Source organism: Salvelinus namaycush, chromosome 42, assembly GCF_016432855.1.
Source record: "Salvelinus namaycush isolate Seneca chromosome 42, SaNama_1.0, whole genome shotgun sequence".
Classification (NCBI taxonomy): domain Eukaryota; kingdom Metazoa; phylum Chordata; class Actinopteri; order Salmoniformes; family Salmonidae; genus Salvelinus; species Salvelinus namaycush.
Window position 1 is genome coordinate 883273 of NC_052348.1, and position 23893 is coordinate 907165.

The 23893-nt window shown below is 45.1% G+C and overlaps 1 protein-coding gene across 3 annotated transcripts in view; it reads right to left on the reverse strand.

Moving 5' to 3' along the window:
- Nucleotides 1–1637: 1637 nt before the first annotated feature.
- LOC120034677 (protein FAM193A-like) overlaps nt 1638–23893 on the reverse strand; it is a 35029-nt gene continuing 12773 nt past the window's right edge. For 2 of the 3 annotated variants that reach the window (XM_038981281.1, XM_038981279.1), the window contains 18 exons: nt 23431–23662; nt 20548–20672; nt 20172–20319; nt 19874–19948; nt 19575–19649; nt 19340–19452; nt 18543–18797; nt 17163–17319; nt 16612–16755; nt 16108–16392; nt 13443–13659; nt 12312–12641; nt 10979–11279; nt 6692–6878; nt 5985–6326; nt 4768–5641; nt 4503–4584; nt 1638–2611 (listed from right to left, as the gene is read on the reverse strand). In XM_038981281.1, the coding sequence (XP_038837209.1) occupies nt 2518–2611; nt 4503–4584; nt 4768–5641; nt 5985–6326; nt 6692–6878; nt 10979–11279; nt 12312–12641; nt 13443–13659; nt 16108–16392; nt 16612–16755; nt 17163–17319; nt 18543–18797; nt 19340–19452; nt 19575–19649; nt 19874–19948; nt 20172–20319; nt 20548–20672; nt 23431–23662 (4036 nt within the window). In that variant the 3' untranslated portion in view covers nt 1638–2517. The remainder of the gene's footprint in view (nt 2612–4502; nt 4585–4767; nt 5642–5984; nt 6327–6691; nt 6879–10978; nt 11280–12311; nt 12642–13442; nt 13660–16107; nt 16393–16611; nt 16756–17162; nt 17320–18542; nt 18798–19339; nt 19453–19574; nt 19650–19873; nt 19949–20171; nt 20320–20547; nt 20673–23430; nt 23663–23893) is intronic. The other variant, XM_038981280.1, reaches the window with a different exon arrangement.

Here is a 23893-nt window from a genome sequence, read left to right on the forward strand (position 1 = left end):
CAACTCCAGTGTAGATTTGGCCTTGTGTTTTAGGTTATTGTCCTGCTGAAAGGTGAATTCATCTCCCAGTGTCTGGTGGAAAGCAGGCGGAATCAGGTTTTCCTCTAGGATTTAGCCTGTGCTTAGCACCATTCTGTTTATTTTTTATCCTGAAAAATTCCCCAGTCCTTAACATTTACAAGCATGCCCATAACATGCAGCCACCACTATGCTTGAAAATATGGAGTGGTACTCAGTAATGTTACTGGAATCACCACAAACACTGCATTAACAAAAAGTTAATTGCTTTGCAGTATTACTTTAGTGCCTTGTTGAAAACAGGATACATGTTTTGTAATATGTGTTATTCTGTACAGGCTTCCTTTTTTCCCCTCTCTCAATTAAGTTAGTATTGTAGAGTAACTACAATGTTGTTGATCCATCCTGTCTTCTATCACATCAATTAAACTCTAAATGTTTTAAAGTCACCATTGGCTTTCATGGTGAAATCCTTGAGCAATTAACACTTGTTTTTACTGCAGAGTGAGTCCATGCAACTTAAGCACATTTTTACTCCTGAACTTTAGACTTTCTATAAAAAAAGGGGTTAAATACTTGACCCCAAATATATCAGCTATTAATTTTTAATTAATTTGTAATACATTTCAAAAAACTATTCCACTTTGTCATTATGGAATATTTTGTGTAGGCCAGTGACTATTTTTGTTTAAATTTAATCTATTTTAAATTCAGGATGAAATGTGTAAAAAGTCAAGGGTGTGAATACTTTCTGAAGGCACATTCACACAGATTACATTTCGAGTAAATATAATTTAATAAGAATATAATAAGAGGGTCAGACAATGGCAACAGTGTCATACATTGGTTTGGTATTTGGGCATCTAGGACCTTCATTTCTACCAGACTACCACGTCATTCCACAAACACACATCACCCATTTACCCTCCAAGGGAAAACCATCAATTTCATAACACCGTCATCAACCACGTTTCCCCCCAGAGTTCTGTGAGTATCGAAGAGCCAGAGCGACGTATGTTCTTCTAGAGGACTGAGGGCACAAATAACACAGTCAAGTCATGATAGTCAAGTCAGCCCCTTACCTTTTCAGTCACTGCTACGAGAACATGGGGTCCCACAGGACTCAGTCATAGGTCCACTACCGATTGATACAATCAGTGGTAGAGATCCAGGAAAGCACACGGTACTCCACGTGACTCATTGTCCCGTCGTCTAGTGTGGCTGCACACCCCAAATGGAGAAGCATCAGTGATGTCTTTATATGCCAAACATTCCCTGAGAGCACAACCAGTAAATATGAATCACCTTGAGGAGGACGGTAATGGTGAACAGTTAAAGTCACTTAGTGTTGAAGGGATGATAGTGCTACAGAATCTTCTTAGCCTACAGCTCTCTTGAATCTATTTCGATGTATAATGTGCAGATGGACATGATTTACAATCTCCACCAGAGGAGGTCCATCCAGGTACGAAGGTGAGAATGGACCTCCCCTATACATTTGGGGAAAATGTACAATTACAACAAAAAATACTCCTAAATTAAACTATACTAAATATACCCCCCCACACTGCATTAAAGATGCACCACCAAGGAAATAAGCACAGACAAGACACACATCCTGCCATACTACTGTATTCCATCTTTCAAAAAAGAAAGATAAGATTTTAATATTACTTAACAATATGTTAAAAGGTAGCCGGTTTGGCTTCAGTGTTAATACAATATACACTCTATAACAGATTGATAGTGTGCATTGTTCTTCTCTTCAATTTCATTCTGAAAGTATTGTGATACAAGCTGGATACAAGTCAAAAATAGGAAAGAAAAAACTGTAACTGGTACACTTTCACTTATCGTTTTTGTTAAATGGAACTGAAAAAAAAGAAAAAAAAAAGAACGTTGTCAAGTATTAAGCCAAGTGGGGCAGGGGAGTGCGGCAGACCATGCCCATTCCCTTGTCAGTTAACTGAATGAGATGCCGTGCTAGGAATCATGGGTAACAAGGGGATAGTAAGCCACAGTAACTGAATGAAAGGCTAATTCATTAGATACATCTCTTTTTCTCCAAATTATTTCCATGTGTGTCTGTTTTCAGAAGGCATACATAGTAAGCATCTTTTGACTACGAATCAGCCCCCAAAAAAAGAGAAAATTAAGTTCAGAACATGGCTTTAAGTCAAGAGAAATGCCCCTCAGACTAAAAGCACACAAACAAGCAATAAAAACAAAACCAGGTAGAAAGTAGCATTTTGTAATTTTTCTTGTGTCATTTAATTGAGAAAAACAAAAACAAATTCTCTCTCAAGAGTTCTGCTTGAGGATCAGACCAGAAGATGGGTTCATGGTAGAACCGCACAGCAACAAGGAACAAGGCAGCGTGGGTGGGCACAGCAGGGCTAGGTGATGACGGGGTCTGTGATAGCAGTTTGCATGTGGGGGGAGTGGGTGCTGATTGCTTCCTGCCACAGTCTCTTTTTCTTTGCCCTACGGGAGGTCCCATCAGTGGGCGGCGAACGTTGCTTTCTTCAAGCTAAAGTTTGACCAGTTGATGGACAGCCGTTGTCGGGTCTGCCTGGCGGAATCCAAGCAGAACCTGGGGAGGGAGGGAGAGAGATGGGGAGTTAAAGATCTACTCTATGCAACGTTTTCCACTCGGGGCATTTGGAGGAGGGAAGTACGCTCAAGCTAACTACCAATTATCTCTCATTCCTCCTGAAGTGTGCATTTGTTCACTTCCCGTCATTGATTTGAAAGGACTCCACCAACCTAATGCTTTTGTATTTATGGGAAGTAGTGAACAAGTGCACACTTCAGGGGGAAATGTATATTATTGGGGCGCACCAGTAGTCCTCTCCACGCCCACAAGCATAAATTTAGGACTACAAGTCATTTGTTTTTATATTTTTTGTGGATTTAATGACAAATTGAGTCACATAATAGATTATGCATAAACTCAGCAACAAAAAAACGTCCGTTTTTCAGGACCCTGTCTTTCAAAGATAATTTGTAACAATCCAAATAACTTCCCAGATCTTAATTGTAAAGGGTTTAACCACTTATAGACGGTAGGCAATTAAGGTCACAGTTATGAAAACTTAGAACACTAAAAGAGAGCTTTCTACTGACTCTGAAAAACACCAAAAGAAAGATGCCCAGGGTCCCTGCTCATCTGCGTGAACGTGCCTTAGGCATGCTGCAAGGAGGCATGAGGGCTGCAGATGTGGCCAGGGCAATAAATTGCAATGTCCGTACTGTGAGACGCCGAAGACAGCGCTACAGGGAGACAAGACGGACAGTTGATCGTCCTCACAGTGGCAGACTACATGTAACAACACCTGGACAGGATCAGTACATCCGAACATCACACCTGCAGGACAGGTATAGGATGACAACAACAACTGCCCGAATTACATCCGGAATGCACAATCCCTCCATCAGTGCTCAGACTGTCCGCAATAGGCTGAGGCTGGACTGAGGGCTTGTAGGCCTGTTGTAAGGCAGGTCCTCACCAGACATCACCGGCAACAACGTCACCTATGGGCACAAACCCACCGTCGCTGGACTAGAGAGGACTGGCAAAAAGCGCTCTTCACTGACGAGTTTCGTCTCACCAGGGATGATGGTCGGATTCGTGTTTATAATCAAAGAAATTAGCGTTACACCGAGGCCTGTACTCTGGAGCAGGATTGATGTGGAGGGTCCGTCATGGTCTGGGGCGGTGTGTCACAGCATCATCGGACTGAGCTTGTTGTCATTGCAGGCAACCTCAATGATGTGCGTTACAGGGAAGACATCCTCCTCCCTCATGTGGTACCCTTCCTGCAGGCTCATCCTGACATGACAATGCCACCAGCCATATTGCTCGTTCTGTGCGTGATTTCCTGCAAGACAGGAATGTCAGTGTTCTGCCATGGCCAGCGAAGAGCCCGGATCTCAATCCCATTGAGCACGTCTGGGACCTGTTGGATCGGAGGGTGAGGGCAAGGGCCATTCCCCCCAGAAATGTCTGGGAACTTACAGGTGCCTTGGTGGAAGAGTGGGGTAACATCTCACAGCAAGAACTGGCCAATCTGGTGCAGTCCATGAAGAGGAGATGCACTGCAGTACTTAATGCAGCTGGTGGCCACACCAGATACTGACTTACTTTTGATTTTGACCCCCGCTTTGTTCAGGGACACATTATTCCATTTCTGTTAGTCACGTCTGTGGAACTTGTCCAGTTTGTCTCAGTTGTTGAATCTTATGTTCATACAAATATTTACACATGTTAAGTTTGCTGAAAATAAACACAGTTGACAGTGAGGACGTTTCTTTTTTTTTCTGAGTTTATAAACCATCCAGCTTCACTTCAAGTCAGATTCAATTTAAATACTTCGCAGCTAAGCTTTCGGACAGATCGTTTAAGCATTTTTTTTCTTTAAACAAAGCTTTATGGAGTCAATGCAAAGCAAGAGTCATTTGAGTGAATAGAATTAGGCCCGTACCTTTTGAAATACTCCACCTCCCTCTCAGTCTCGTCCATGTCAGTACTGTCCAGGTCAATGTCTTTGGGCAGGAAAACGTCATCTGCAATAAGAGAACACTCGGTCACAAAATGCCAAGTTAACAATTGTAAATGTATGTTTCATATTGTCCCCGTCTCAATATGTCTGGATGTTGTATGCTGCACTTCTGCAGCCCTGAAAATAACCATCCTACAGGGATAAATAAAACTGCACACCATAACCTAGCCGAGCATAGCATGCTGACCTATTGAGTTGTTCATCTTGTCAGCCTTCTTTTTCTTGTTCTTCTTGGACTTGGCCTTGGGCTGGGGGGATTCTGCGCTGAGGGGTTTGCCGTTCTGCTGGGGCTGCTTCGTCTGCGAGGCAGGGGGTGGGGAGGGCTCCATCAAGGGTCCGCTCTTCTCCTCTTTCGCCTGGCTCGCCGACTGCTGATGGTGCTGCCTTTTCCCGTTGCTCCTCTCCTCCTTCCTGGGTCCCGGTGCCAGAGGGGCGACCGGATCTTCCGCGGGAGGCCTGGGTCGGGTCACTTTGACGTCTGGTGGTAGTTGTGGTGTACCGTTGGTGGTGGTCGCCTCTGGCGTTTTCTTGACCATCGTTGTCTCGCTGGCGGATTGCCCGATTGGCTGCTGCTGTTTTGGCTTGGCTTTGCCATTGGCCTCTGTCGGTTGGCGTGCGGCGGAGGTACCGTTGAGAAGGAAGGGGGCTGGGGAGTTGGGGGCATTTTGGGTGAAAAGGGCCGGAGTAGGGGCTTTCTCCCTGCTGCTCTTTGGGCTGTGCTGTGAGGGGGGAGGATGGGGCCGGGGCTGGGGTCGGTGCTCCACTCGGGGATCCTTGTGGCCAGGGAGGCGCATGAGGCTGTGCAGGAGCTGGCTCTTGCCGTTGCGGAGGTTCTCCAGGACATTCTGGGCCGTCTGTTTGAGGGGCTGGGGGTTGTTCTGAGGTACGGGGGCAGGGAGCGGGGTGGCGAGCTCCTTAGCCTTCTCCTTTTTCTTCTTGGCGGCACGGAGGTGCTGCAACTCTTGCAGCCGGAGGAGTTCCCGTTGGAGGGCCTCCTCCTCCCGACACCGCCGCTCCTGCTGCTCGCGGACCTCCGCCTCCAGACGCACCTTCTCCTCCATCTGAGACACACACAGACAGACACACGCACAGTTCATATCCAGTTGGTCCTTTGCTTCATTTAGTAACAAAAAAAACGATGGTTTGAACCAACTCCCTTTTTGAACTAATTCCTTTGCACCAATGTTAAAATTACACCTTGAAGGGTTAGTTCAGCCCAAAATTAAATACTAAAACATATCATGTGTGGATTATCAGCGCAACTATAGACCACTTTTGAGGTCAAAATGCCTGGGGTGAACTATTACTTTAAAGTGACACTTTAATCACAACACTGTCGTCTAAACAAAAAGGGATAACACTTGAAACACCTTCAAAATGTTGAAAAACTCTTTAAATCAATACCTTCTTCTGTTTGTGGCGGGCCCGCTTGGCGGCCTTGGAGCTGGAGGCGGGCTTGTTGTCGCTGGCGCTGTTGATGAACTGCAGCAGGTCCTCCACCCGCCGATGGTCCTCCACCCGCCGATGGTCCTCCACCCGACGGGGGTCCTCCACCCGACGGGGGTCCTCCACCCGACGGGGGTCCTCCACCCGACGGGGGTCCTCCACGCCGTCGGCGGCGCTGTCACGCTCCACCACGGCCGGCTGCTCCTCCCTCTTGGGCTGCTCCTCCTTCCGCTTGGTCAGACGTAGGCGCAGCTTCTCGCGCATTTCCGCATAGTTGCGGCTGGTGGGCGCCGCCGGGGGCTAGGGGAGGAAACAAGGAAATAGGGTTCGATTATTCTGGTAGTTTGAGTTAAATTTTGTGTGGAATATCAGAGCCCTCAATACTATCTGGGGTGAGTTACCCCCATACAATGTAAAATGTGTCGGGGACCTAATCAAAGGTTCTATTGAAAGTGCCAGCTCTCTAGACTAGGCGCGTTCAGCTGCTGGCTAGACAGTGTCCAACAGGCCATTCTAGTAAAGATTTAGATATGGTATTCTACATAATGTCAGTCTATATCATTAAACACTATTACAGACTTCTGTTTCTGACTTTTCTGCAAGTTGATACATAGTAATATACTCATATTAGTACATGAGTATATGCGAGTGCGTGCATGTCTCACCCCGCCGTGGCCAAAGAACTCGCAGTAGCAGCAGTCACAGTACTTCCCTTCCTTCTGGTTGGTGGAGGTGGAGGTGGAGGAGCTGTGCTCCGAGCAGCTGTCCTCGTCCTGGCTCTCCTCCCCGTCGTAGCCCTGGTGGTCATACGCCCCGTTTCCCTCGCAACGGTGGCCCTCACACTCGGGGTCACTAGATGGGGTCAAACGCCAAGGTCAAAATGTCAATGTCATGCCAATATGTAGTAGTTGAAGCCCCGGTAGGTTAATTTCACCCAATAAATATCGGAACTTTCTGTACTGTCAAATAAAGCGCTTCCACTTTAATGTATTTTATTTTTCCAGAAGGAACCTCAGTTGTGACAAGTTTGATTAGACAAAGATCTATAGTAAACATATAACCAGCAACATTCACACATGACTGATACAAATGCTTACAAGGTATACGCAAGATCAATGTGTGGCATAAATATCTACTTCATTAAAGAGCTGTGCTATACAAGATAAACATAATGTAAGTCACACAAATACATTCTTCACTTAAAAGCCGTACTGATACCGATACAAAACTGTTAGTAGCGCTCTTGGTTTTAAGAGGTAAAAGACCTGAGCCTGTTCCCTGGTGGCAGTACTGCATATTGGTTGTCCAGTGGATGTGTGAGATCCAAAAGTATTTCTTTACCCCTCTTTGTAAACATAGGAGAGCCTTTTACCTTCTCCCTACAATCTTACCACTGACCTGCACAACTCTCTAGGGTATTCTGACTTGTGAGGGAGGCAAACCAGGCAACTACACTAAATGTTAAGACAGGCTCAATAAAACAATCTGTAAAAAGGACAAACAGATATACATCAGGCCTTCTAAGTTTACGAAGGAAGTACAGTCTGGATTGGTATTTAGATAACACTGTCCCAAAGTTGGCTCCAAAGTTCAGCTTGTTGTTAACTATTGTACTGATGGCGATTGACTTGGAGCAAATCAGCTCGACGGCCGCTTCCTAAAGTCCACGATTAGGTCTTTGGATTTCAGCACCAGAGGTCAAACTTGTCCACTTGTGGACTGAATCAGGTCATCAGATGTGCCAAGATTAGCAGTGTCATCTGAATATTTTATGTACTGTATGTTCTCTCAGGGCAGGTGCTCCTACAGTCCTCCGTATAGGTAGCCCTATGCTGCACTCACAGTTGAATCTCACCAATGGTGGTCTATTTGACAAAAAATATAAAATCCACAGAATGAGTTTGACTTAGGTTCATTTTCAAAAGTTTCTGACCCATTAGATATGGCTGTATAGTGCTAAAAGCACTGGACAAGGCCACAAACACCATCCAGGCATAGGACTTAGCAAGGTGTAGTACAGTAGGAACACAAGAACATCGTCCACGCCGTTGCTTATAGGCAAATTGAAGGGGGTTTCGTATGTGGGAGAAAACCAAACACTCCAAACTTTTCATTATGACAGGCGTTAATGCAACAAGGTGGTATTCGCTGAGGACAGCAGAGCGGATCTTCTTGGGCACTGGGAGTATGATGGATCATTTCCACAGGGCTGGTACTGTATGCTCCCTCAGTGAGCGATTGAACAGCTCACAGAACACACCTGACAATTCCTTGGGGCATGAATTCAGTTGCTGATGTTATCTGAGGCAGTGGCTTTGTTTACTGACATTAGATGTGACACCCTATCGACGTATGCTTCCTCTATAACCAAATCAGCTTCCCTTGTGCTAAAGATAAAAATTCACACAACAGCTCATCCTCCTCAGTACTGAAGTCCAGACTATCAAACCTAGAATAAAAAGTGTTCAGACTCCTGGAAAACTCAATGCAATGTTCTTTTGATTGGACATTGAGCTCAGTGTGGTTAGTTGGTAGTCCAGAGAGGGTTTTAGGCCCTTCCAAGTACCCCTCATCTTTCCATCCTGGAATAGTCCTTCACCCTTCAATAAAATAAGCAAAAAGGGTTACAAAGTGGTCTGTTCAGCTTCAGCTGAATACGCTTTGATTCCAGCCCTATTACCAGAGGAAAATGCTATTTATTTTCGAATTTAACGTCGTTTTCAGTTCCTTTGTAATGCAGGGCATATTATTTGAAAACACAAGGCCGCCAATTCTATAATCAGACAAAGCCTCTAAAGTCTCATCCAGTGTGACATTTTCCGAGAACAGTCCAAATCTGTACTGTCAAAGCAGTCTCGCAGCACTGCCCTGGATGTTTCATTCCACTGTTTGACTCATTTATAGACCATTCCCTCTCTCTGTAGTTTAGTTCGGTAGGCTGGAATGAGGTGGACTGCATTATGAGCCGCAGTGCTTAGAGGAGCCTTCTGAATAGACTGGTGTTCTACTACGCCTTGTTGCACATGTAACATATTGCTGATAAGAAGGAAGAGTCTTTTTGAGAGTACAGCTGTTGAAATCACCCAGTTTGACTAAAATACTTTGGTCTGAAGGAGAGGGATAGTAGCGCCACATCTGATGAGCAGTGCGATTCCAGAGTGGTACAATATACTACAATGCAAGCTAGATCTACTCAGGCTTTTATAAAGCTAGCCAACGTCAGTTAGCTTCACACTCCAGCTGAGACTTCATTCGTACTACGACAGTGGATATTGCTCGTATGCCTGCCGCTAACTCTATGAGGCTTGTAGCGGGGCGTGCATGTCGAACACCGAATTCTTGATTGAGACAATGCTGAAAAGTCTAAAAAAATCAATTAATAAATAAATAAATAATAAAATAAAAAAAATCGATGAGCGAGTCAGTGCCACATTTTTGATTCAAAATGATTTGAGTTATCTTGCTAATTCAGCAGGCTATGGTGTGAAAGAGGCCGTTAGAAGTGCCGTCTATTTAATGTCGTCTTTGGTGTGCTAATCAATGCAACAGCAGCTTCCCCCCCCCCGCTCCTAAAATAATTGTATTAGCCTAGTCATACAAAGGTGTGTGAAGTTTCAGAGGCATTTTGTCATGAATAAATGTATGATGTGCTAGGTATTCTAAAATTACTATAGTTAACAAAATAATAAATACAAGATTTACTCAGTCATCTTCTTCAACTAAAGGGGATGATGACACAATCTTTCAGAGAGGGAGGGATTATGATTTCATTGGTCCTCAAACCACAGCTCAGACAGCTTCATTCAAGGTAAATGGAGTTAGCCTGACCTGGAGCAAGTTAGTTCTGAATGACTCGTTGCCATAGAAATGTACCACCTCAGTGCTTTTCCCATGTCTGGGTCATGCCTGTATGGTGCTCCGAATCCAGCAAAGATCAGTTCTGAGTCAATGATGTGTCATCTAACCATGGTTCAGTAAGACAGATCAAGTTGGCCCTCTCAGTATGCCCATTGGAACTTAACATTGGCATGTAGCTCATCCATTTTATGAAGTATAGAAGGGAGCGATAGGCTTCCAATGTTCTGGTTATGAGTAAGACCTAGTTGTGTAGAAGCCCACTCAAAGCATCAATGGGTGGTTACAATTCAATGCTCTCCAATAGCCATGGAGCGGTACTAGGCAGAAGTTTTGCCTTATCAACTGATACAGGATCAGACTAATTAAATGGCCAATATTAGTATTGGGAATAGGTTAATCTAATCCTAGAGCTGTGGTGGTTAAAGGAAACTGTAAAAAAAAAAAAAAAAAAAAAAACTGACATGCCAATGCCTAACCACTGATACAGGCTAGGGTGTTCCCCTACTCTGACCAGAGTTGGTGAAAACGCACTTTGGTGATGACATTTGCCTTCTTTACAGTTTACCAAGACAAATATGATTCTTCCTGTTCTGAATCGTTCTGTGGGTTCTTTCTCTAACATATTGTAATGAAACAGGCAGGGAGCAGGTCTCGAACCCTCCACCTTCTAGCCCGAAGTCCAGCGCGCTATCGACTGTGCCACAAAAGCATGCTCGAGCGGCAGAGTCGATATCCGCGCTTATAAACCCAGGGTCATTACAACATCATTATATCCAAAACGCCAGATTTTGTAACCTAATAATTCCGATTATAAGCACCGAGCTCTGTTGACAGTAGTGTAGCTTTCTCGCTGAAACTTTTGAGGATTATACATTTTTTTGGTCAACGTCTTCCAAGTTGTCTTCTGCAGGTCGCAGAAAGCAAAATTAGCATGACACGAGCTGAATTAAAATGTAAAAGGCTTTGAAAATAAAGCTTGCAGTACGCTCAGGCCTTGATATTTTCTCATCACTCTAATGGTCAATGTTAGTATCAGGAGTAGGTTAATCTGATCTTAGATTTGTGTTAAAAGGAAACTTAAACAAGGGAATGACCTGCACACGCTGGGCGGGGCGCTAATGGCCCCGTCGGCTGGGGCGGAGGCAGGCGGCTCGGCTGGGGACAGGCACATGCCCTGGTGGTGGGCTTCCATGAAGCCTGGGGCGGCCGTCGTTAGGAAGGGCTGCGAGCCCATGCTGGGGTAGTGGTGCTGGGCGGTGCTGCCAGGGGCAGGTGGCAGGGCTGGGCCAGACGAGAGGGGAGGGAGGGAGGCCAAGCCCGTGGGGCTGTTCCTAGGGGCGATGGGGCCAGGTTGTTGCCTATGGTCCTCTTTACCTATATTGTGAAATACGTCACCTGGCAGAGACAGAAGAAAAAAAACAAATGCATACGAAATGATGAACATTCAGCAGCTGGTCAGTGAAGATCGGAGACAATTTACATGAAGTCATCTCAAATGCCTCAATGGAGGAAATACATTTACAATCTACCAACAATAAGTCACACCCATGTATTTGGGTCATCTGATATATTCTGACCTCTGCTTGTCTATTGTGTATTTGGAACATGTTAATTTACAACCAATACTGCAAACACTTAACACTTTCCCTTTCTTAGGCAGCTTTCCTGTGACATCAGTACAGATCAAGGAGATGTCAATGAGAAGAAGCTAATCCAGGCCATTGAGACGCAGCCTTGGGGCTAGTGACTGCTAGCCGTAAGCACCCCCCCCATTTTGTCACATATGTACATATCAACTAGACATGGAGATGATGCGACTTTAGAGTATGCAGATATGGCTCTGCTCCAATACCCACACTAACATACTTCTTATAGCTTCTGCATGCATCCCAACCGAAAAAGTTCAGAAGAGTTTATTATGAAGACATTGTGATATTATTGTTTGTTTTGGACTGTTTGTTCGGGCACTATTATTTTTTTGGGGAGGCAAAACGAAGTCGGTAGCCAGTCTACGCCCCTTCGTTGGTGATTGGTCAACAGTAGATATTCTTCAATAGTCTTTGTTGTCCTTCTACGACATACTTTTTAATTGAGAAATGCTGCACCAAACATCTTAGTTAAATGTAAAAATGCGCGACTAAGATCTTCTCGTCAAAACTAATGGACGGATTTCTTGAGTTCTTAGATGAATTCTGACTACAGCGTCTCAAAATGGACAAACAGTACTACTGCTGCTTTTATCAAAATTTTCAAACGAAGATCTTTTAAGGGAGTATGCGAGCCCACTAGTTCGGTGATGAAGCATGCTGACGCCTTTAGAATTAACCAAACGTATGCATGTGGTGGTGTGTAAGTATGGATATTGGAGCGTAGCAGTGTGCCATCGGGCTAGCCCAAAGCTGCACTCCTCCTCCTCCTCAGTTTTACCTAAGGAGTTGGGTCTTTTAGATGAAACTTGGATGTGATTATTACTTGACTGGACAGTGGTTGCCGTGCAGGAGACTGAGGCGGTGGAGGCAGAGGTGGCCATCACCACTTTATTGGCCTCCAGGAAGGCATCTTGGAAATTGTAGAGACACTTCTTCTTGGCGGTGTTCTTCCTCTCCCTGGGCAGGGGCTGTAGCTGCTCCGACGGCGAGGGTGGGGGGAGGTGAAGGGGGGTGGACTCGGCCGAGGCGGTGTGGGCATGGTCCCCATAACCGGAGGAGGGCGGGGGGAGGGGCACGCCGGGGTGGTGGGGTGATCCCAGCATGTCCCCTGGAGATGAAGACAAACATTTTATTTGTATTTATTTCGCCTTTATTTAACCAGGCAAGTAAATTAAGAACAAATTCTTATTTACAAGGATGGCCTGGCGAAAAACATTTGAAAAACAAGAGTTCGCCGCATGTGTAAGATCCTGTGTAAGTCTAAAGACTTAAGACGGGTGAGAAAGAACATCGGACAAACAATAAGGATGGCTGTCACTGTACATTGAATTCTATGGCAACAATTATACTATAGTAGAATGAACACTGAACCTTGTCGGGACCCATCCTTGTGTAAACTACAGAGACTAAGTCAGAAGGAAGAGGAGCTGGGGGAAGGAGGCTGAAATGGGAGTGGAACTCTTACTACAAGATCAGGCATGTAGTTGCAGGCAATGGAGCTGGGAGCTGAAATAAAAATGAGCCCCTCCTTTAGCCTACAGCAGGGATGGCAGAATCATCCTTCTCTTGGAGAACTACTTGGTATGCAGGCTTTTGCTCCACCCCCATTGTACCACACCTGATTTAGCTAATTAAGATGAATTATTCCGTGTGAGCAGCTGGTTAGTAGAATCAGGCGGGCTATATTAGGTTTTGTAGTGAAGTCTGCAGTAGGGTAGCTAGCTCCGTGGTTAAGTTCCCACACAGATCTAGGATCAGCTTTCCCTCCCCCAATCTTAACTGTAACCATTAGTGCGGAAAATGCTAAATGGACCCAGTACCAGCGTCAAGGGGCGATTTCACCCTACACCAGCTCTCCAGGAGGAAGGTTGGTCATCCATGGGCTATCCATGAAGAGGTATGTTCTCACCTGGCAGGGGCTCCTGCAGCAGCACTGATGGGTTCCAATTCTTCATCATGGCAGCGTCGCAGATGTTCTCGAACTTGAGCGAGAGGCACTGCAGCGAGCTGTTCCAGTCGCCAGCGCCGCCGCCAAAGCAGTTCTGGTAGACGTGGTCCGGTAGGGAGGGGCTGAAGGCCTGCTGCTTGGGCCCTGTGTGGCTCGATGTGGGGGAAGGGGGGAGAGGCTAGGAACAGGATAGAATAGTTCCGTTTGATCTGACAATCTTGATGGTTGTACAGTTGTCTCATAAAACTGAAGGACCTCGGCGTTACTCTGGACCCTGACCTCTCCCCTTTGAAGAACATATCAAGAATATTTTAAAGAAGTGCAGCTTTTCTCCATCTTCGTAAAAAAATCTACAACTTTTTGTCCAAAAATCATGCAGAAAAGCTAATCCATGCTTTTGTCACTTCTAGATTAGACTACTCCCCGGCTACCCGGATAAAGCACTAAATAAACTTCAGTTAGTGCCAAACACGGCTGCTAGAATCTTGGATAGAATCAAAACATTTGATCATATTACTCCAGTACAGGCTTCCTGTTAAGGCTAGGGCTGATTTCAAGGTTTTATTGCTAACCTACAAAGCATTACATGGGCTCCTACCGTACGCTACAGTCACAAGACGCAGGACTCCTTATTGTCCCTAGAATCTCTAAGCAAACAGCTGGAGGTAGGGCTTTCTCCTATAGAGCTCCATTTTATGGAATGGTCTGCCTACCCATGTGAGAGACGCAGACTCGGTCTCAACCTTTAAGTCTTTACTGAAGACTCATCTCTTCAGTAGGTCCTATTTTTTTATTTATTGAACTGTTATTTAACTAGGCAAGTCAGTTAAGAACAAATTCTTATTTACTATGATTGAGTGTAGTCTGGCCCAGGGGTGCAAAGGTGAACGGCAAGACACTGGAATGACGAATCACTGGGATTCTCTGCCTCCGCCCATATTACGCGGGCTGAGTCACTGGCTTACTAGTGCTCCACCATGCCGGCCCTAGGACGGGTGCAGTATCTATGGTGCAATAGTCTGTGCCAGGGGCCTAGGTTCAGTCTATCCTATCTGGTGTAATTATCCTGTCTTATCTGTTGTCCTGTGTGCCTGATGACTTCAGCCTAGCTCCTCTCTAGGGTTCTGCCTTTCGAGAGAGTTTTTCCCTAGCCAAATAAATGTGATTGATTGATAGTCCTAGACTAAAAAGCATTTTCCATTGATCTTGCTTTTTAGTCCAAGAGTAGGCTTAATCTGGGTCCGGGAAACTGGCCCTTGGTGCTTGGACCCTCAGCCCATATTAATTTGGTGTCTGTGAAAAAAACTGCCAAAATAATGCCAATAAATGCAATAAGGAAACAGAACCAACTGTATTTGCTTGGAACCTTAGGATATTTTCCATAGTGACAGCTTTTTACAACAACACTTGGCATAACCAAGCTGCAATCTCTCATAGTAGATAAGAGCTCATTTGATACAGTGCGACCATGTGACATATCCATGGAATTACAGTGAAACATCCAACCAAAAAAAAGGTATGACATAGTTGAATCACTTCCTTGTGATGATGTAAATCCCCTGAAGGGAATGTATCAATGGGCAAATTCGTTTTGCATGGCCCGGTGCCCCGGTTGGGTGGATATTTCACTTAAGGACCAATGGAATGGTCCAAAATACAAAAACTCCACCCACCCGGGGCACCGGGCCATGTAAAACAAACTCCACCAATGAAAAGTTCCCAAGGTGAAAACACCCAAAATGACCAGTTAAGAGGGATGAGAGGTGTTACCACTCAAATCATATCCTTAAACTTAAATAAATGTAAATCCCCATCAGTTTTCTAGACAAAGTATAGCCAATAAAGTGTCTAACTAGGGCTGTGACAATAATGGAATTTTTGGTAACAATTATCATGCAAATGACCACGGTTACTCAATTGTCGTTGTGTTGAATAATGTTTTGAGCTTATAATGCATCTTTGAAAATTTGCTACAACATACCTAATGAATATAACACAGCTTTGGTGACACCACTGTCTCAAAAACAAATGGTTTTGACTGCTTGGGAACTTTTGGAAATTCAGCTTCTCCTCCCGACCTCTCGTAAAATTATTACCAATTTTACCCAATTCATGTAAAAATGAAACTGCTATTGGGTAAACTATTCATAGTTCAATCCCCCATTCTCCTAAAATGTATGTACTAATACTATTATGACGATTATAATTTTTTGTTCATGGTGATTGTCCATAACTGATTATACAATAACTGTGGTAGCCATATCTGTGTGACTATGGCTGTATCCCAATACCCATAAATCACTTCCATTCATTGTCTCCTCTCCCTCAAGACCGTTGAAATGGTTTTCACCTATCAACGCCCTTACAGAGCAGTGGTAAGATCAGTAAGGGACACAAGTAAAGGAAGCCGTTCAAGACTATTGGTGCACAGCCTGTATCTGTTGAGCATTCAGGAGTTAATATAAGCTGCCCCTAACCACTGACACGGGGTCAGATTTCATTCACCCCGCCCCCTCGGACACCCCAGGTCAGCATTGGGAGTAGGGTAATAATCTAACTTTAGATTTGTGGTTAAGGGTAACATCTACCCTTAACCCTTGTTGGTGGTATGCGTGTGTTCACTCACCTTGCTGTGTGAAAGGGGGGGGCTGGGGTAGAGTGTGGGGTGCAGCAGGGGCCGGGGCATGTGGGAGAGGTTATGCAGGGGCAGGTGGCCGTGGATGTGGGGGTAGAGGTGGAGGGCCGAGTGGCTGGGGGTCTGGTTGTTGCCCTCAGTGAAGAACTGATGGTGGTGGCCGGAGGGGGGCGTGTGGATCTGGCGGGGGGAGAGGGGGGGAGCTGGGCCCAGGGGGGGGAGGGAGGAGGACAGGTCCTGGTTGCACACGTGGCACTCACAGGCGTGCTGTTCCACCTGGAATGAGAGAGAAACAAGATGGCTATCGTGAGTTTTACTTCATTTGCACCAATGTGAGCATTTTACGCTAGATGGCGACATACACAATTGGCTGTGTTCCCCATGCATTGGAATCTATTCAAATTTAATATAATCTTTCTCTAGGTATTCTACATCTCAGTAGGTTAACCTGATTCCAATTCTACCTCAAGCCCTAGTTGTGTAGTGTGGTTGTACCTGTTGCTGTTGGTAGTAGGGCGGAGGGCTGTTGCTCTTCCCTGGGGAATGCTCCCTCCGCTGGCCCGGAGGCTCCCCGCAGCACTCCTCGTCAGCCTCCTCCTCGTCGCCCTCCGACGAACTACTGCTGCTCCCTCCAGGAGACTGGAGGGAGAGGGGAAGAGAGTAGTCAGAGGAAGAGGGGAGAGTGAGGGAAATGGAAAGAGAGAGATGGGAGGAAGTGGGCAGAAGATGAGAGAAACCAGAGGGAGAGAGAAGGATAGAGATGGGAGAGAGAAAGGAAGCAGGAATAAGTAAGAGTCAAAGAACATTTCCTCAATCAAATATTTCCCAGTCCAGGAACTTGGACAGAGAAATTCAGCAGCTAAATGTGTTAAACTTGCATCAAGGGCACCATCACTCACGGTGTATGGTGAAGTTGCCCCAGATGCTGATCTTGGGCCAGTTTTGCATTTCCCCCACTAATGGTTAAGGTCAGGATGGGGGGGAAGCTGATCCTAGATCTGTACCTAGGGTAAACTACACCTCGGGGCCATCAACCACCCACACACCTCATCTTTGAGCGCCATGTTCTCCCCGCCACCGTTGAGCTCGCTGTGCAGGCCGTTCATGCCGGCCACCACCCCTGGGTCCTCATAGCCGCCCATGGGGTAGATGTCCGCAAACTTGCCCAACAGTGGAGGCACTTCATCGTCGTCACTACCATGGCTAGGAGGAAGGAGAGATAGGGAAAGAGAAAATAATGAAGGTGAATACCAAAACAGGAGTGGCCCTGTTAACATGATAAAATGATTATAGGAAATTACATGATTGGAGAGCACATACCTGATAACAAGGAGTTATAACTACATATACCACAAGACTAACCATAACCACAATAAATACATCTATAACAACATCAACTAGATATTGGGATAAATCCTGCTGGTAGCATGAACTAGAGCTGGGCAATCTGGACAAAAAAAATACACATCACGATAAATTGGATGAATGATAATTGAACAATAACTTTATAACAATGTCCAACAGTTATTTTTTGTAATATTACCCTTAAAACTCCTACTTTGAATACTGTAGCTATGAATTGTCCCATTAACAACTACCCGTATTAGCAAACTCATTTCATACTTCACATTTAAGGGCACCCGAGTGGCGCAGTGGTCTAAGGCACTGCATCTCAGTGCAAGAGGCTTCACTGCAGTCCCTGGTTTGAATCCAGGCTGCATCACATCCGGCTGTGATTGGGAGTCCCATAGGGCGGCAAACAATTGGCCCAGCGTCGTCCGGGTTTGGCCAGTGTAGGCCATCATTGTAAATAAGAATTTGTTCTGAAATGACTTGCCTAGTTAAATAAAGGTAAAATAATTCTCTAGAGAAAGGGGGATACCTAGTCAGTTGTCCAACTGATTGTATTCAACTGAAATGTGTCTTCCGCATTTAACCCAACCCCTCTGGGGGGTGGGCTTAAATCGACATCCACGTCTTCGGCACCCGGGGAACAGTCTTGCTCAGGGGCAGAACGACAGATTTTTACCATGTCAGCTCGGGGATTCGATCCAGCAACCTTCCGGTTGACCCAGCGCTCTAACCTCTAGGCTACCTACTAGGGCCCTATAGGTTATTTATCGTAATGAACGATATCAGCATAATGTCTACGATAATGTGTTGATAATTTTCAGTTGATCGTCCCAGCACTAGCATGAACTCATAAGCCTGTTCTTTGTTCATTACTTTGTTTAGTAATGTGTATCTTTGATAGATAGGTATTTTTTTTACATTATTGTAATGTATTTTTTTTTTAAAAAATTTCTGTGATATTTTATTGCTTTACATGATATACTAAGGTCTTGTTTTGAAAATAAATTTGCTATAATCTGCTGAATAAATACATATTTTTACAACAAAGAACACGCCACCCCTGGTGGACTTACAAGGTGGTGGCGACCCCTTCTGGCAGGATGAGGCGCGAGTGCTGCTGTATGGTGATGGGCGAGCTGGAGGCCGAAGCGGAGGCTGAGCTGCCCCCGGAGGAGAGACTGGGGGGGTGCACCTCGGCCAGGTAGTCCCGGTGCTGTGGGGGCTCCGTGGCCTGAAGCGGCAGCTTGATGTGGAGGTCCTCGGCAATGGGCGAGTCCATGATGCCGCACGTCAGGATGTGGGAGAGGCTGCAGTCGTCGCAGGTGCATCTGGGAGAGGAGGGATGGTTGTTAATTAAAAGGAGGTTTCACAAAGATTGGGTCGCAGGTGGCCAGTGGTGGTGTTCCAGGTCATCGTTTTTGTGGTTAATATATTATATTGATGTGGTTCATGAGATGCTAAACACTTTTATACCCCATTTCCTTTCAGGTCACTGAATAAGGTCACTGGGTACTGGTTAGAAAAATCGGTTTGTGCTCCAGGTCATCGTTTTTGTGGTTAATATATTATATTGATGTGGTTCATGAGATGCTAAACACTTTTATACCCCATTTCCTTTCAGGTCACTGAATAAGGTCACTGGGTACTGGTTAGAAACATCGGTTTGTTTTACTTTGGGTTAATAAATTATGATTAAAAACATACCTCGCACACAAGTTTGAATGTCTCATTGGACTTATGTCATACAATACCCACATTAGGTAAAAAAATATATATATATTAAAATAAAATGAGTATTTTACTTTACACGCTACAAAGAAACAAACGCACCATCTGTAAATCGCAGGCAAAATGAATCCTCCAAACTCACCGTCTTCGATAATTGCAATTTGGACAGTCTGGAATGCTGAGACGAGAGGAGAGCATTCTCATCGTGTCTGTAAAGTTACTGTCACCAGCTAAAGACTTCTTACTGTTGGTTAACTGCAAAGAGAAAAATAATACAATTAATGTACAGCAGATTTAAAAATGTACACGGTCAAAATCTGTCCGACCAGTTTCACAAAAAAAAAAAAGTATTTCTATAGACTGTTTGTTCATCATACCTGTTCCTCTATAAACCTCCTCTGCTTAAAGAACTCCCAGTCTTCCTTCAGCATCCGTTGTTTTGTTTTCAAAGTCTGGAAATAGGTAGACATTAATTATGCGCTTTGACAGATTGAGGTCGAAAAGTGTCGCCTGTTTTTTAATAAATTAGCGCACCTATTCACCTTTTCTCTGTTGGACTATATAAATATGACATAAATAAAATGGGTAAGGGTTAGGGAATGAAAAGATAGCCAATGCTGATACCTAGAGTAATTGTCTTATTACTTGAAATTTAGTTGTGTGATAAACCACTTACATTTTTGCTAATTAAAGACTTATGTGGTTCTGTCCGTTGATTTGTGAGATTCTGGCCCTCCACCTTAAAAAGCAGCTGCCAGAAAGAGAAAACGAGTTGTTAAGCATCAGAAAAACCAAAAGAAACCATTCAAAGGAGACGTATGTGTTAAAAACCTTCAGGACATCACAATATGTAAATTACACGTATTTAAGTTCCATTGTCACACACAAGGAACAGCCCGTGGAGTGTAGCAGAGACAGGGATATTGTGTGTGTATTTGACGCGTTTCTCTCGGTCTGTGTGTGTGTGTGTGTACCTGTTCGTCGACGTAGTCGTCAATCCTCTTCTCACACTCCTGCCACTCGGCCGCCACGGCGGCCATCTCCTGCTCCAGCTGCTGGTAGCTCTCCAGCAGGGTCCTGTACATGTCCTCGTTGTACGAGTCGAGGGAGGCCGTGCCGTGCCTAATCAGAAATTGCATCATTTTTTAAAAGAAAACATTGGAAACACACAGCTAGGCCAGTTTATCATACCAATGGCCTATTTAGGTTTTAGGATAGACCAGGTTTAATGATGTTGCTATACTAAGACAAACAAAACAAAGGGATTATATAAGGAGTCTATGAAAAAGAAGCATACACTTTAATAACACCTCTTCTTAATGGCTGTTTTGTCATTAGACTCAGTCTTACCTCAGCTGTGCAACCAGTGCAGGTAAACTGCTGTGCAGGATGGGCTCAGAGAACACCAGGTTCTCAAAAAGGTGCTTGTTGTGCAGCTCCCACGTCACCTGGAACTTTTGCAAGTGTTCGTTCTCCTGTGGAACCCAGACAAGAAAAGAGTTAGAAACCAAGTTCATGCGTCCTGGCTGGTCAAGCGGTAATGCCGCAGCCTCAGGCACACATGGCCTTATGCGAACACAGTAGACGTTTGACACAACCTCGATGTCTTTCCCCATTATCATCCTCTTTCACTATCTGTTAACACATTTTCTTTTTTTTCTAAAATAATAATTCAGAAAATTCCTTAATATACAGTGCGGTCCAAAATTATTGACACCCTTCATAAAGATAAGCAAAAATGACTATAGAAAAATCAAAATACTGTGCTATATTGTATGCTCAAGCACACATCAAAATCCAAAGAAATGCTTGAATTGGTCACAAAATCTACATTTTGCAATGGCCATCTCAGCTCAGTGCCGTTATCCTCAAAAGGTGAAGTATTGAAACATTAATCATTTTGACCCCTACCTTTGAGAGATTTTTTTTTATTACTTGATAAACAAAATCACTTTCTCTGAGCAATTGTATTAGTATAAAATGATTTACCAAATTTCTTTGAGCATAAAATATAGCTCAGTATTTAAATCATCTTTATCAAGGTTGTCAATAATCTGGACCTCACTGTGTGTGTGTGTGTATAAAGTAACTGGAGCGACACCATTGTCAGGTGGCTAAATGGCTGCTACCCCGTATTCCAGAACCACAGCAGTGGCAGCTGTCTAGGCTGATGACTATTGTCCCTAATCTAAGGTGACAACTTTCAGACAAACATCTGTGCTGCTTCCGAAAAGTATGAGTCATTCTGTGACACCGTCTTTGGCTTATCCCGGAGTTCTGTGGAGATTCTAAAGCCCATGTTAATCCTGTGCGAGTTACTGAGGCAACGTTACTTATTAGCCTTCACGTACTGGGGGCAAGTCTAGTATAACTGTTGTTGTCGCCAAAATTCAGGCTAAACCGCTAAAGAGACACTGAGCAGCACCAAGCTGTGCTAGTCTGATGCTAACAAAATGGCTAACACAAAGGCAACCGTAAAGGTAACCAAGACATGTGCTCCGGGCATGTGCTGACAAACTGGTAGGTGTCTTCACTGACATTTTCAACATGTCCCTGATTGAGTCTGTAATACCAACATGTTTCAAGCAGACCACCATAGTCCCTGTGCCCAAGAACACAAAGGAAACCTGCCTAAAAGGCTACAGACCCGTAGCACTCACGTCCGTAGCCATGAAGTGCTATGAAATGCTGGTAATGGCTCACATCAACACCATTATCCCAGAAACCCTAGACCCACTCCAATTTGCATACCGCCCAAAAAGATCCACAGATGATGCAATCTCTATTGCACTCCACACTGCCCTTTCCCATCTGGACAAAAGGAACTCTTATGTGAGAATGCTATTCATTGACTACAGCTCAGCGTTCAAGACCATAGTCCCCTCAAAGCTCATCACTAAGCTAAGGATCCTGGGACTAAACACCTCCCTCTGCAACTGGATCCTGGACTTCCTGACGGGCCGCCCCCAGGTGGTGAGGGTAGGTAGCAACATATCTGCCACGCTGATCCTCAACACTGGAGCACCCCAGGGGTGCGTGCTCAGTCCCCTCCTGTACTCCCTGTTCAACCACGACTGCATAGCCAGGCACGACTCCAACACCATCATTAAGTTTGCAGACGACACAACAGTGGTAGGCCTGATCACCGACAACGACAAGACAGCCTATAAGGAGGAGATCAGAGACCTGGCTAGGTGGTACCAGAATAACAACCTGTCCCTCAACGTAACCAAGACTAAGGAGATGATTGTGGACTACAGGAAAAGGAGGACCGAGCACGCCCCCATTCTCATTGACGTGGCTGTAGTGGAGCAGGTTGAGAGCTTTAAGTTCCAACAAACTAGAACGGTCCAAACACACCATGACAGTCGTGAAGAGGGCACGGCAAAGCCTGGGGTCCTGAGATCCTCAAAAGGTTCTACAGCTGCAACATCGAGAGCATCCTGACTGGTTGCATCACTGCCTGGTACGGCAATTGCTCAGCCTCCGACCGCAAGGCACTACATAGGGTAATGCGCACGGCCCAGTACATCACTGGGGCTAAGCTGCCTGCCATCCAGGACCTCTACAACAAGCGGTGTCAGAGGAAGGCCCTAAAAATTGTCAAAGACCCCAGCCACCCCAGTTATAGACTGTTCTCTCTACTACCGCATGGCAAGCGGTACCGGAGTGCCAAGTCTAGGACAAAAAGACTTCTCAACAGCTTTTACCCCCAAGCCATAAGACTCCTGAACAGGTAATCAAATGGCTACCCGGACTATCTGCATTGTGTGCGCCCCCCCCAACCCCTCTTTTACGCTACTGCTACTCTCCGTTTATCATATATGCATATTCACTTTAACTATATCTACATACTACCTCAATCAGCCTGACTAACCGGTGTCTGTATGTAGCTTCGCTACTTTTTATAGCCTTGCTACTGTTTTTCCACTGTCTTTTTACTGTTGTTTTTATTTCTTTACTTACCTATTGTTCACCAAATACCTTTTTTGCACTATTGGTTAGAGCCTGTAAGTAAGCATTTCACATGACAAATAAACTTTGATTTGATAAAGGCTAACGCACAAGCTAACACTAAGGCTAACACTAAGGCTAACACTAAGGCTAGCGGAAATGCCAACCCTGAAAGTTATTGAGCAAGACTGTTTAAAAGCCCACTGGTCTAAGACTATGCTATTGCTAATGCTAACGTGATGCTATCTTTAATGCTATCGCTAACAGCAGAAGACTCACCAGGGTGAGGAGGAAGCTGCTGATGGTGCGCGCAGCCTGGCAGAGGGCGCTGTACTCCTCCAGGAGCAGCGAGACGAACTGGTGGGCCTGCGGGGGGCCCTGGGCGGCAGCCGCCGCAGCCTTGGAGCCGGTCGACAGGTGCTTGAGCAAGCGCACCTTCATTTCTAGGACGTACTCGCGGGCCTGCTGCTCCAGCCTTTGGTAGAGCTGATATGGGTCCTTCTCGCACAGCCTGAACAGGAGGTGGGCAAGATGGATATCATACAATATGCTAATACTTGTAGTGATTATCTATGGTGGTCAGTCAAATGCATCTCAAACACTTTCAAATGACTCGAGTTTGATTTAGTTTTTCTGGAACGACGTAACAACTGGTCTAGCACCAAGTAGTAGCACAGGAAGGTTTAGCCTCTGAAATGACTTACCATTTTCTGAAAGTAATCTCTTTTCCGGCAAAATTGAA